At 47.9% G+C, this 13,960-nt stretch overlaps 1 protein-coding gene across 1 annotated transcript; it reads left to right on the plus strand.

The window, feature by feature from the left end:
- Window positions 1-992: 992 nt before the first annotated feature.
- On the plus strand, window positions 993-13,367 carry PIPOX (pipecolic acid and sarcosine oxidase). The gene is made up of 8 exons (XM_065897073.1): window positions 993-1,176; window positions 2,381-2,529; window positions 8,973-9,186; window positions 9,467-9,649; window positions 10,151-10,297; window positions 10,658-10,816; window positions 11,405-11,480; window positions 11,779-13,367. Exons 1-8 carry the CDS (start codon window positions 1,063-1,065, stop codon window positions 11,907-11,909), a joined length of 1,173 nt encoding a protein of 390 aa, XP_065753145.1. The 5' UTR covers window positions 993-1,062; the 3' UTR covers window positions 11,910-13,367.
- The last annotated feature ends 593 nt before the right edge of the window (window positions 13,368-13,960 follow it).

Here is a 13,960-nt window from a genome sequence, read left to right on the forward strand (position 1 = left end):
TGCATTGGGAGCACGAAGTCTTATCCACTGCACCACCAGGGAAGTCCCTCTTTTCCTTTCCTTACAGAGGCCCCCCCCACAAATTGTATGGGAATTAGGCCTGGCACAGAGGTTAAGAATCCGCCTGCCAATGCAGGAGACACGGGTTTGAGCCCTGGTCCGGGAAGATCCCACATGTCGCGGAGCAACTAAGCACCTGCACCACAACTACTGATCCTGCGCTCTAGAGCCCGCGAGCCACACCTACTGAGCCCGCGTGCCACAACTACTGAGCCCGTGTGCCACAACTACTGAAGCCCACACGCCTAGAGCCCATGCTCTGCAACAAGAGAAGCCACGGCAATGAGAAGCCAGTGCACCGCAATGAAGAGTAGCCCCTGCTTGCCGCAACTAGAGAAAGCCTGTGCACAGCAACAAAGACCCGACGCAGCCAAAAAAAAAAAAAAAAAAAAAAAAAAAAGAATTAGGCCTTACAAATCCCAGCTCTGTCCCACATGCATGCAAGAGTACTCATTTAGCACACTGCCCTGCACAGAGGGAGCCCTCACTCCAGGGGCCCACACACCCTAGGCAGATGCCTGGTCTGTACCCTCTAGAATCTCCAAAGGAAATCAGGCTGGAGAGAGGGAGGCCAGCAGGGGGAGGCAGCATTCCGGGTGCCCAGCTTGGTCTAGGAGGCATTGAAATTCCAGGGCCGAAGGCCTGAGACAAAGATCATAATGAGACAGGAAGGTGGCATAGGAAGGATCCATTTGCATGACAATAATTGAGCCAAGAATAGAAAGCTAGAGGGATGCAAGGGTGAGGCTGGCAGCTGAGCCGGGCTAAACCTCACAAATCATACTACCCAGCTCTGCTCTGCAGGGGAGGCGGGGGCTCAGCCCTGTGCCAGGTTTTGGGGGTTGGGAGGAGTGGGTAGAAGGACAGGGCCCAGGGAATTGTGGGAATGCTGGCCAGGTTGGACTTTGCTTTACTCCTCCTCCTTCAGGCTGGAGCCCGCCTCCGCTTGCCTTCTCCTTTGTATGTGGTCTCTGAGGCTGTAGGGCTAACTCAGTGGGCAGGATGGCTGCTCAGAAAGATCTCTATGACGCCATTGTGATCGGGGCAGGCATCCAGGGCTGCTTCACTGCGTACCACCTGGCCAAACACAGGAAGAGGGTCCTCCTGCTGGAGCAGGTACAGTGTCCCCTCTGCACTCCTGACCTCAGGGACTGTCCCTTTCTCCTCCCCCAAGAGGGTTTTCTGTGGGGTGAAGGCCAAAGGGCCTGATCTTCACAAATTCTATGCAATTTGTAGCTTAGCTGCCTGGTGTGTTTCATGACAATGCAAAGAAAGTTCCACCCTCCCTAAGACCCAGTTTGGATTTCTAGGCACATTTCCTCCTCTTGCTGCCTCCCAAATCCTGCTCTTGACCAAGAAGCACCCCAGACCCCATTCTCTTCTTTCTTCCCACCCAGTCTCTTCTGTGCCAAAATGGTTGCCCTGGCCCAGAAAAGTAATCAGTTCTGCTTTGGGTAACCTTAAATAGAGATAATTTGCCTAGAGGGAAAGGCTGATTTGTCAGTCTAGGAGGTAGGATTCTTCCCTGCATATTTCTGGCCTCTCACCCTGGAACCCAGCAGAGGCTTCTGTTTTTTCTGCCACCTCTGGATAATAGCAGCCTCCTTGTTTGATACACAGGAAATAAGACTTAGGTATTTTTTTTTCTTTATAGAAAAGTGACCCCATGAAGTGCAGTCTACTGGCCACTGTACATATGCCTGGGCCCTGTATATCTGCAGCCTTCCCGAGGCAGGTGCACCCAGCCCACCTTCCAAAGGTTTCTACCCTCCCATTCTGCCTAAATCTATCCAGGCTGGTTTTGGTTTATTCTTCTTGGTAATGAGCTGGATTGGTTAGAAACCTTTTTCATTTCTCTATCAGTTTTCTCAAAGCCTGAGGGATTCCTGGTCCAACCTTTCAGGAAACACTCCATCTTTTGCTAAATCTCAACATGGTTCTCTTGTCCTGAGCAATCTGAAACTACAGAGAAAGAGTCAGCATCAGTTTTCTTGTGCATAAAAATGAGAAGCCTAGACTAGAATGATCTCAAAGGTTCTTTCTGCTTCTCCATGAGTCTAAGTGGGGCAAGGTTGCAGCAGGATGACTGAAGACTAACTCACAGAGGGACTTCGGGAAGTGAATGATGTTAGCAAAAAGGATGCCTGAGTTAGAGCTACTGAAGAAATTCTATCCTGAAGCCAAGTCAGTAACTTGGCCACAAAGGGAGACTGTATGGAAATATTTGAAGAGTAAGTGTTCCTCGTTGACAGCACATGATGAGTGGGCTCCGAAAGGGGAGGGGTGACAGCTGCAGTTGTCTCTTGTCCTCCTTCTCCAGTTCTTCCTCCCGCACTCCCGAGGAAGTTCCCATGGGCAAAGCCGGATAATCCGAAGGGCGTACCCTGAAGACTTCTACACCCAGATGATGGCTGAGTGCTACCAGATATGGGCCCAGCTGGAGCATGAGGCGGGAACCCGATTATACAGGTTGGGTTGGTGGGGGAGAATTCCTTGGATCATGGGGCTCAGCACCTGGGGGTGCTTTTACTATGCAAGAGGGCGGTGCCAGGAATACTTGACATGCAACGGAGGGACACAAGGCCTCCAGAAGTGCCAGACACGTGGAAGCATTCTGCTTGCTGTCATCATGGTCACCTGACAGGTCCAGCTGGCTCTTGACAGTCTCTGAGTTCCAGGGCTGGGGTTAGACCATGTGTCCAAGGCTTGCAGAGGTCGTTTGGGGAAAACTGCTGGAAAGACACTGGGCAGATGCTCAGAGCTGGAGTTTGTATCTACATCTCCGTGGAACCGTCAGAGAACCTCTCAGGGCAGGGATTGAAATAGAGGAGAAGGCCTCTGCTTGATTCTTTATATTCCTACTAGTATCACAAACTTTCATGCTGGGTCCTCTCCCCCAGAACAACCCTTATAAATCCATTTCGTTCTCTGAATACCTCCTCCCATAGGAGCAAATGGGGATGGCTCCTCAGGCTGCATTGCTGACCAGGGAGTGAGCCTGCAGCTATTTCTCTGTTGCCTGCATGGCCTTCTCTGACCCTTAAGACCCCCCCCCCCCTCACTGACCTTTCAAATATTCATGGGGAAGAAGGCAGACAACCCAGGAGGCAAAGAGAACTTTTACCAACCATGCTACCATCCCTCCCGCCTTCTCTGTGGCTCTTAACTGAACTTCCTACAAAACCACTGCTCTACCCTACAGGGTGGCAGTTATTTTAATGGCCAGGAACCAAGAGGTTACTGTTCTGTTGCAAAAACACCATTAACTTAAGAACAAAGTGAAATCCATTATGCAAATACAGCTAGGGCAGCTAATTACAGATTTATTCCAGAGGCAGCTAATACACCCAGCACCCAAATAAAGGAGCATGTCTTGCTGAGGCGTGGCCTGGCAAAGGGACCTCTCTCTGTCAGCCATCTGTGAATACTGCTGAGTATCTTGTGCTAAAAGAACTGCTGAGGCCTTAGAGGGCACACTTCATCCCAACAGACAAGGAGGCAACTAGAAGATGTTTGGAAAGTGTCTGGAATCTTTCAGAGGGGAGACAATTCTGGAGTCAGACAGGCTTGAATTTGACTTTGTGCTCTACCTCTTACCAGCTGTGTGACCTTGGAAAAGTTTCTGTACCTCTCTGCGCCTCATTTTTCTCACAGGGCTTTGTGAGGATTAAACGAGACTCTTGGCACTATGCCTAGCACTTTTGAATAAATGGCAGTTCCTGCCACTTATTCTGGGTCAGCTGTATCCTATCTCCATTGAGCAAGGGGGGAAGAAAGGCAGAAGGAGACAGATGGGATGCAGCAACCATGGACATCGAGGGGAAGGGCTGCTGGAGAGAGGGAAAGGGACCCTTGGATAGGAGAATCTCATAATCTCACAATCCCTCTCTTTGGCAGGAGGACAGGAATTTGGAAGGGCTTTGGAACCAGGCAGGGCTGGCTCTAGATATCATCTTGCTCTGACATATTTAGCTGTGTGGTTTGGAGCAAGCTGTCTAACCTCTGTGAGACTCAGTTTTCTCATCTGTAAAGTAGGGGTAATAATATCTATTTCCTGTGTCTGTTGTGAGGATAAAGTTTGTAAAGGGCTTGCAATAGTACCTGACAAATCATCATCATCATTATCATTATCACTGCGTGTTTTAGTGCTTAGAATGAGAAACTAAGGCTGTTCTAAAAGTACTTGATCCATGTTAACTCATTTAATTCTCCCCACAAACTCATGAGAGGGTTGCTACTGAGTAGTCAGGGTCTTAACCTGTAGTGCAAGTCACAGAATTACTCAACTTTCAGTCTAGAACAGGGTTTGTCAAACTTTTTCTGTGAATGGCCACATAGTCTTACAGGCTTTGCAGGCCATATGGTCTCTATTGCAACAATTCAACTCTGCCAGCAACTCAACTGTGCCATTGTGAAAGCAGCCACAGATAATATGTAAACAAATGGGCATGGCTGGGTTCCAATAAAACTTTATTTATGGACACAAATTTCAGATAATTTTCATGTCATGAAATATTCTTCGGGACTTCCCTGGTGGTCCAGTGGTTAAGAACCCGCCTTCCAATGCAGGGGACGTGGGTTCGATCCCTGGTAAGGGAACTAAGATCCCACATGCTGCAGGGCAACTAAGCCCGCGTGCCACAACTAGAGAGCCCGTTTGCCGCAACTACAGAGCCCACATGCTCTGGAGCCTGCATGCTACAACTAGAGAGAAGCCCGTGTGCCACAATGAAAGATCCCACGTGCCACAACTAAGACCTGATGCAGCCAAAAATAAACAAACAAACAAATAGATATTAAAAAAAGAAATATTCTTCTTTTGCTTTTTATCAACCATTTTAAATTGTAAAAACCATCTTGGCTTGTGGGACAGACAAAAACAGGTGATTTGGCCCCTGGGTCATCGCTTGCTGGCTCCTGATTTAGGAAATACCACAAACTGGTTACCTTGTCCATCCCCTGTTTCCAAACAAGTTCATGCCTAAATCATCCCAGGTCAGAAGGCTGCTAACATACATTTAAAGACTGGGACATATCATAGCTCCTCTTAAAAGACTATCCCTATGCTTCACAGCCCCAATTATGGAAAATGAAGAGTAAAGTGAATGTTCTTTGAAAAATCTTTGAAGTTCTATACAGTGCTAGGCATTATTATTGTTGTTATTATTAGCAAGCCCTTTCTTATGGCCAACCGAATTTACTCAGGCACACTGATTTATTTGGTTCTTTTACTTAGTAGAGACACAGAACAGATACTTCCTATTCTAATTCCTTTAGCTTTTGTTCCTGATTCTGATTTTCTTAATGATTCATTAGCTGTGTGATTCTTATTCTCCTAGGTTCTTCTGGAAGAACCAGCACAATATCATAATTGCACTGACAGATATGAACATATTAACTTAATGATATTTGATGATGATTTAAAAAAAAAAACCTTCAGGAGTTGATAGGGTGGTTGTCCAATTCTCTTCATTCTGTTCTGCTGCTTCCTGTGACAGTGGCATACTAAATATGGGTGGCTCAGGATATTTGCATATATTCTGGGAACAGACGATGACACATGTGTCAGATCACAAGGTCTGAATCTTTTGTGATGTGTACAGCCAGGATGCTGATACCAAGAGCAAATCCCAGCTCTGTGGCCCATCTCTTTCCTGCCCCACCTTCTCCCTTTGAGTCCTACTATCTAGCTCCTGACCCGGGCTGCCCCTGCTTAGCTGACAATATCAGACAAGATCACAGCCGTAGGCAGTACAGCTGCTGCCAGAACCTGGTGGCCCCCTGCGCAGCTGCGGCTTCCTGTGTCTGCGAAGTGTCTGGCTTGTCAGCCACATCCCCTCCCTGGAGCAGTCTTTGTTAACCAATTCCACCTCGGCCCACTGAACAGAAGATGAAATGCCAAGAGCTCCTCCCAAACCAACACAGACAGCAGCCATTACCAAGTCCCTGTTGGAGTCCCTTCCCCAAGGTGACTCTGAGAGCTGGCTTTCCTGGCACTTTTAACCCAGAGCGGGGAAAGCTGGAGCTTGGGATGGGAGATGGCAGATGCAGGGAGAGCTGTCTGCCCCTCCCAAATCCTCCCCACTCCATCCTGCCTCCTGTCCTGCTATAGTAATTGGTGGAAATCCCTCATCACCAACTCCCTACATCATGTCTGAGGCTTTAGTTGGGCCATAGAGAAGTCAACAAGGCCCTTGGGAGGAATCTTCGATTATCTCTTCCTAGGGCTGGATCCAGCTAGGGTTGGGAGGAAGGCACAGTTAGTACCAAATGCTCTGAAGGTGTTCTGGGACTTGGGAGCTGCACTCTTTCCAGGGATCCCCAGCACCCCAGCCTCACTACAAGGTGCCATCTTTCTAGACCAGCCCTGACCGCTCATTTCCTGGTCTTTTTTTTTTTTCTTCCTGCAATGCCCTTGTCCCTTCTCACCCTCCTCCTCCCCAAACTTCGTAGCCTGGATCTGAGCAGAAAAAGAGGAAAGGGAGGCCCAGAGCATAGGGGTGAGAAATTGATGCAGAATGAGCAGACTGTTTATTGGGATCTAGGAAAAGCCATTAAGAAAATAAGTACTTAAATGATTTTCAATCTGCGCATGGAAGTCATCTATCTTCATACTGGGGGAAAAAGGCCCGTTCTCCGATCCCGGTTTTGATTGACTGCTTTCCAGTTCTCTAAGCATCTCTCACAGGAGCCTCTCACCTATTTCCCATAATGACAGGCCTTTGCATTTCCAGGCAGTGTTTTACATTTATTTCCGATTTGCTCATAATGGTCAAAAATCTCTCTCCGATCCAAGGCATTTCTCTGGCAGTGCATGGTTTCCCTCAGGCCAAATGGTTCAGCTGTGATCCACGGAAAATGAGAATTTCCCAAACGCACCTCCGGACTAGGGGAGGGTCCAGCATCACAAATTCAGATGGAAAATTTCCCGCTGTTAGATCAATATCTGGGCTGAGAAATAAATGTCACAGGGGCAGAGAGCTGGAGCAAAATGATTACAATTGGCACAATTACATTCACCAGCAGAATCAACTTGCTGATTACTCCTAGGGATAGGGAGCTCCCGCTTCATCCACCGCAGGACGGCTTGGGAATTAGAACATCACTCAGCATTTCATAATTCGACAGATTTGCCCGTTGCTTTGGCGTGAGTTCATTTCCTCCATATAGTACATTCCTGAAAGAGTTCTTATTTCAAGGAAAGAAGGAAGGAAGGAAGGGAAGAAGGGAGAAAGGAAGGGAAGGAAGGGAAAGTAACTAAATCTCAGAGTATGTGAGAGACCAAGGCTAGTATATTGCAGGCAGAGGTTAGAATATGCTGCTCTGGAATTTCCGGGCCAGGGATCTGACATTGTGACTGCTAAGGTGAGGTCTTTCCCAGAATTCTACACAGCTACAACCTCATCAGGTACAAAGGGCTCAAGAACGTACGCTTGGGTGACTTAATTATCCTGTTGACCAAGGAGTTTGCTAGGCAAATCTTCATTAACTGAGAACCGATCTGAAGTTCTTTTGGGGCCACAGGAAAAAGACAGTCTGCTGGCTGGTGGGGATTTCTACAGCATCTTTCCTCTGTTGAGCTTTGAAGAGGCAGAGGTGTTCACTGCTTTCTCACCAGTGGTGAATGCTGGGTAGGTGGGGGCCATGGCAAATGGATTGGGCATGCTGCGTGGCTCTGTGTACTGACACTGGCCCCAGGGCACGCTGTGTCCCTACCCCCTCCCAATCTTCTCTTTAATCCCCCCAACCAGATAATGTGGGATTTGGAAGCATGTAATATCCATGAGACTCCATTACAGGCTATTACGAGCTTTATATACAGTACCTGGGGGATGTGTCAGGCTGATGCTTGTCACTGTGGCTGCTGAAACCGAGAGGGACTACAGGAATGGTCCCAAGGGCCAAAGTGACCCTTCTATTGTTTTGATCAGTTACCCCCAAAAGGGAGCTCTGATCTCTTGTGACATAGAGATGGAAAGCGTTAAAAGAGAAACAGCTCTCATTCTCTTATGGTGGAAGAAACACAGAGGGATGTATAGGGAGAAACAAAAACATTGAATTGCTGAATTAATTGCTGGAGTCCTAAGAGGCCATCTCACCTGCTGGGGTTTCTGCATGAGGGCACTATTGGCATTTGGGTGGGATCTTCCTGAGCATTGCAGGTTTAGCATCCCTGGCCCCTGCCCACCAAATGTGAGTGGCAACCCCCAGGCATTGTGACAAGCAAAAAAATGATCCATACCATTTCCACAACTCCCCTGGTGTGGAACCACCAATAGTCCAACAGTCATGTGTTACAGAGGAGGAATCTGGGATCAGCGAGCAATCAGACCAAGGTCACAGAGGGGATGCCGGGACTGGACCCAGGGCCAGAGCTCCCAACTTAGGACCCTTTCCACAAAACAGGCAGCCTCTGAGAAGGAACTGAGAGATAGAGTACAAGAAGAGACAAAACATTATATGACAAGAAAAAGGAAGAGGGAAAAGAAACAGCAGGGAGTTGGGGAGGGGAAAAGGGATAAAGAATTGAGATCAAAACAGTGAGTGGGGTCAGGGGACTGGAGGAAAGGGAAGAAATCTTATCAAGTTCATTGAACATTTACCACCTTCTAGGTGTGGAGATAAAAGAGGACTTAGGATCTCTGACCTCAAGGGCAGGATGGATCCTGATGAGGGAAGATGGAGGGATAAGCAAACCAATAGTGAGAGCCAAGGGCAGACTTGGGGATGGGCTAGAAACCAGCGCAACAATACTGGACTGTTACAACAGAATGTAGGTGTCTTTGCCTGTTTTTTGAATGTGAGGCCAGGACTCCCCTTGATGCCTGGTCTGGGCCCCTTGCTGAAAAATGACAGAGAAGGCCCAGGGCCCAGACGCAGACTCTCACTCAAGTGTCTTTTTTTTTTTATAGGCAGACTGGACTACTGCTGCTGGGAATGAAGGAGAATGCAGAATTAAAGATAATCCAGGCTACTCTGTCTAGGCAGGGAGTGGAACACCAGTGTCTTCCATCTGAGGAACTGAAGCTACGTTTCCCCAATATTCGGTTGGCCAGGGGAGAAGTGGGGCTCTTGGAAAAGTCTGGAGGAGTTCTCTATGCTGACAAGGCGCTCAGAGCCCTTCAGGTGATATCGTGCAGCATTAGGGGCACTGCAGCTCCTGCTCTGGGCATCCTGGGTCCCCATCAGCCATCCCCTGACCCCCAGTTGGATGACAGCCTTTGCCCTGCCAGCTTTAGTCTTGACTTTTTGGACTGGGCAGTTTTATATACCCTGCTAGGCCTCGACAATATGGGAGAGGAGGTCTAGATTCTGCCCTCTCTTTTCTGCACTCGATGAAGGATTCTTTGTCCAGGGTGAACCACATACATAACTGATTTGCCCTTTCCTGCTCCTGCCCTTTCAGGATGCAATTCAACAGCTAGGAGGCATAGTGCATGATGGAGAGAAGGTGATGGAGATAAAACCAGGGCTACTGGTCGTGGTGAAAACCAGCTGCAGGAGCTACCAAGCCAAGAGTTTGATCATCACAGCAGGTCCTTGGACCAACCAGCTCCTCCGTCCCCTGGGCATTGAGCTGCCTCTCCAGGTAAGGGGAGCTGGAAGCCTGAAAGGTGGTGCTTAAGAAGCCTTGGACCCAGATGGACTTGAGTCTTCCATCTGCCACTTGCTAGTGGATGACTTTGGGCAAATTTCATTCACCTTCACCTCACTTAGCCTCAATTTTATAACCTGTAAAATGGGGACTAGGGCTGTTGGAGAATTAAATTAAATCATATATATATATATATATAAACCTAAGGAGATGGCCTGGCCTATAGTAAGCACTCAATAAACATGAGGTATTATTAACTCCTGGATAGAGAGAGAAGTAGGCTGGATGCAGTTTTGGGAGAAGATTAAGAATAGGGGAAGAGCCAGATTCAGCAATTTTTATGCATCATAACATAATGTAACATGTAAATGACATGAGAATTGAGTGAAACAAAGATGGGTGAGTTAATCAGGGCATCTGGGCTTATATTAAAGGGCTACGGGACCCCAGAAATGCTTTCTCCCTTCATTTCCCACTTCTTCTTCCTGCTCCAAGACCCTGCGGATCAACGTGTGTTACTGGCGAGAGAAGGTTCCTGGAAGCTATGGTGTGTCCCAGGCCTTTCCATGCTTCCTGGGCTTTGGCCTGGCTCCTTACCACATCTATGGATTGCCCTCCGGAGAGTACCCAGGGCTGATGAAGGTGAGTGGAGAGGCCGAGAGAAGGCTAATAGGGGCCCAGGCAGATTTGGGGCAGCTATTCTAACTTTCCTCTCACCAGACTCCCTCGGATCCCAGTGGGCAGGAGCAGGAACGGACCTCACTATTCACTATGCACAACATAAGACCCCTGGCTGTCCTGGAGCCCTTCCTTTGCAATCATAGGGTTGGCGGGGGAATGGAGAGCTAGGCAAACTCATGTGGCAACAAACAGCATCTGTCAGGACTGGGGAAGGCTGGGATGATGGATGGGGTGCATTCTGTGTACAACCTGCCCCCTGGGTTGGGGGTGGTGTGCAGGAGGCCAGCCATCCCAGCTCACACTGCTCTGATTGGGAGCCAGGTCTGCTATCACCACGGCAACAATGCAGATCCTGAGGAGCGGGACTGCCCTGCAGCTTTCTCAGACATCCAAGACGTCCACATCCTGAGCTGCTTTGTCAGAGATCACTTACCTAACTTAGAGCCTGAGCCTGCTGTTATGGAGCACTGCATGTACACGGTAAGGGTGTGGGCAACTGGGCCAGGCTCTCTTGCAGCCCTGGAGAACAGGGGAATGAGACAGACTGGCCTTGTGCTGCTCAGGCTGGACTCTACCTGACCCCTGACACAGTATGTGACTTGAAACAAATGAGCTCATTCCTGCGGGTCAGTTCACCTCCACCAGAGAGGGCCCACTAGAGGTTATTAGTATTCTTTTTCATTAGGAAACTAGGCATACGTCTGGCAGTCCTTCACTATGTTTCCCAGAAGAGCTCTAAAAGAGTTTTTGGCAAGATGTTCTAGTTGAGCAGGCCTTAGGGACAAAGAGAAGAGACAGATGTCACCAGGGCCTGAGGCGTCTTCGCTAAAGTTACTTTACACGCATTAACTGAGCACCTACTGTGTTCACAGCTCTACACGAGAAGAGACAGATGGACAAATGAGAAAGACTGGCGTACCCTAGGGCACTGGCATGCAGAAAGCATTCCTGTGCCCCATTCCTATTCTTTCTGGAAAGAAATCCAGCTGAGTCTCCTCCCTTCTGAGCCTGCAATTCTTCTTCCTCCCTCTATCCTCAAAGGACACAGGTGTGATTGTTTCTTTCTAGAACACCCCCGATGAGCACTTCATTCTTGATCGACACCCAAAGTACGACAACATTGTCATTGGTGCTGGATTCTCTGGTGAGCCTGAGCAAGGGAAGACGGGGTGCCTTAAAGATGACCCACCTCAGTGCCAGGCAAAATGGTGTTTTTCATGCTTTTAGTTGGACAGAGAGGGGCCAAAGCATAGACCTTGAGTGTATAAGGGGGTTAAGAGGGGCTATCAGAGAAGAAAGGGTTCTCATGGTGGGAGGCAACTTCCAGCTTTGGGATGCGACCAATGGGGAGGTTAGCTCTATCTGGGGACTGTGTAGGGGATGTCCAGGGAGTCCAGTACCTGTCTCTGAGGATGCCTGACCACCTGTTCTCCTTTCCCTAGGGCATGGGTTTAAGCTGTCCCCTGTTGTGGGGAAGATCCTGTATGAATTAAGCATGAAATTAATGCCATCCTATGACTTGACACCTTTTCGAATCAGCCGCTTTCCCCGCCTGGGCAAAGCCCACATCTGACTGGCCAGCTGCTTCCCTTCTGTGCAAAGGAGCTCGGAACAAAGCCCTCTTCTGGGAAAGACTTCTCAGAGGAAGGAAGTGTCTGTGAGATGTTATCCTTTTTTCTTGCCCCTCTTCAGTTCCCCATAAACACCAGCTGATCGAATTTACCTTCTTTCCCTAGCCAGCTCCCCAATCCCACACTTTTTTTGCTTCAGAAGTTCAATCAGATATTCTATGATCACAGAGTATAGCAAGGACCTTAAAGCTGGATGTCTCAATAAGGAGGGGGCATAAGGACTGGCTCAGGAGACCAAAGCAGTTGTTAAAATTCTCTTCACGGGGGCATTTGGGATAGATTTGACTAAGGCTGCCTGGGGGAGAGTAAATAAGATGATCTGTAGACCACTAAGGCCCTTGGCATTCCTGTTCATAAAACTAGAGCCACCCTCTATCACAAACTCCTGTAAAATTTGGCTCATCTTGGGTGCACAGTAAATGTTTGTTGCAAAAAATGTGTTGAACAAACAGATAAGTAAATGACTGCATTGCATGAAAGCCTGTGGTGGGCTTTATTTTCCAAGTGACCTTATTTCTTATAGACTTTAACTGTCTAAATTAGCACCACAGAATCCATTACCCCAGGACTCCTTGGGGTCTTTATCCCCTAAGTGCACCACACCCTCTTTCTCTGGATTCTTTGTTCGGTTCTCATCCTCTCTCTGGTTCTATAAAGATGCTCAGCTCCCCAGTCTCTCATTAAGGTGTATTGTCAGGTCTTTATGAAGATGGAGCTGTTCTACCAGAAAGGAAGAGAGAGACACACTCGCTTAGAAACCCTGTTCAATGTTTGAATGTTAAATGTGCCATTTTATTATCATTAGGATTGCTCCCACTTAATGAAACGGCATTAACACCCAGTCGGCTGGCCTCCTTGCACTAATTGCTTTGGAAGGAAACAGGCTCATAACTGCCCCAGGGTGGGTGGAGGGGTGAGAGGTGTAAATAGAGACTCAAGCAAGGCTGAGTGCACTCAGATGAAACCCAAGCAGGAGCATTTCTAGACAGGGCCAGTTTGACCCAAAATAACAGGAGTTAAAGTGCTCCGGGGAGAAAAAAACTGGAACTGGGTGGGGTGGAAATGTTCGAAGGAATCGCTGAGAGGGGAAGAGTGGGAAATGGAAATAAGAGTAAAAATATTCTCAAAGGAAATAACAACACAGAGGAAGTTACTCTTCAATTGCCTTATAGGCCTAGGCACATGGGTTAGTACTGATTTCTCCTGGGAATTATAAAAGCCAGCCAATCCTGTCAACCCCACGCCAAGTCTGCTTTCTGGGTGCTCTCACTTAGTTCCCCGAACCACAGCCTCTGTAAAGTGGGAATAATCCTATCTGTAAAATGGGAATAATACTATTGATACATTCCATGGATCAACCTTGAAGACATAATGCTAAATAAAATAATCCAGACATAAAAGGACAAGTATTGTATGATTCCACTTGTGTGAGCTACCTAGAGTAGTCAAATTCATAGAGACAGAAAGTAGAATGGTGCTTGCCAGGGGCTGGAGGGAGGGGGGAATAAGGAGTTACTGTTTAATGGGCACAGAGTTTCAGTTTGGGAAGATAAAAAAGTTCTGGAGACGGACGGTGGTGATGGCTGTACAACACTGTGAATGTACTTAATGCCACTCAACTGTACACCTAAAGCGGTTAAGATGGTACATTGTAAGTTATGTATACTTTACCGTAATAAACAAAAAGGGAATAATAATACTGACCAACGCTACAGGAGTGTGTGAGGATCCAATAAGATCACTCATTCATTCATTCATTCAACACACAAATATTTGTTGAGTTCTGCTGTGTGCCAGGCACTGTGCTAGGCATGGTGGCTGTATCTGTGAACAAAACAGAAATCTCTACTCTTGTGGTGTTTACAGTTCAGTGAGGAGAGGACATGTTAATAATACGTATAAATAAATTGTATTGTACATTAGAGGGTGACAAGTGCATTGGGGATAAAACAGAGCAGAATGGGGAAGGTAGAGGATGCTGGGGGAGGGGCTG

Source organism: Phocoena phocoena, chromosome 19, assembly GCF_963924675.1.
Source record: "Phocoena phocoena chromosome 19, mPhoPho1.1, whole genome shotgun sequence".
NCBI classification, from domain to species: Eukaryota; Metazoa; Chordata; class Mammalia; order Artiodactyla; family Phocoenidae; genus Phocoena; species Phocoena phocoena.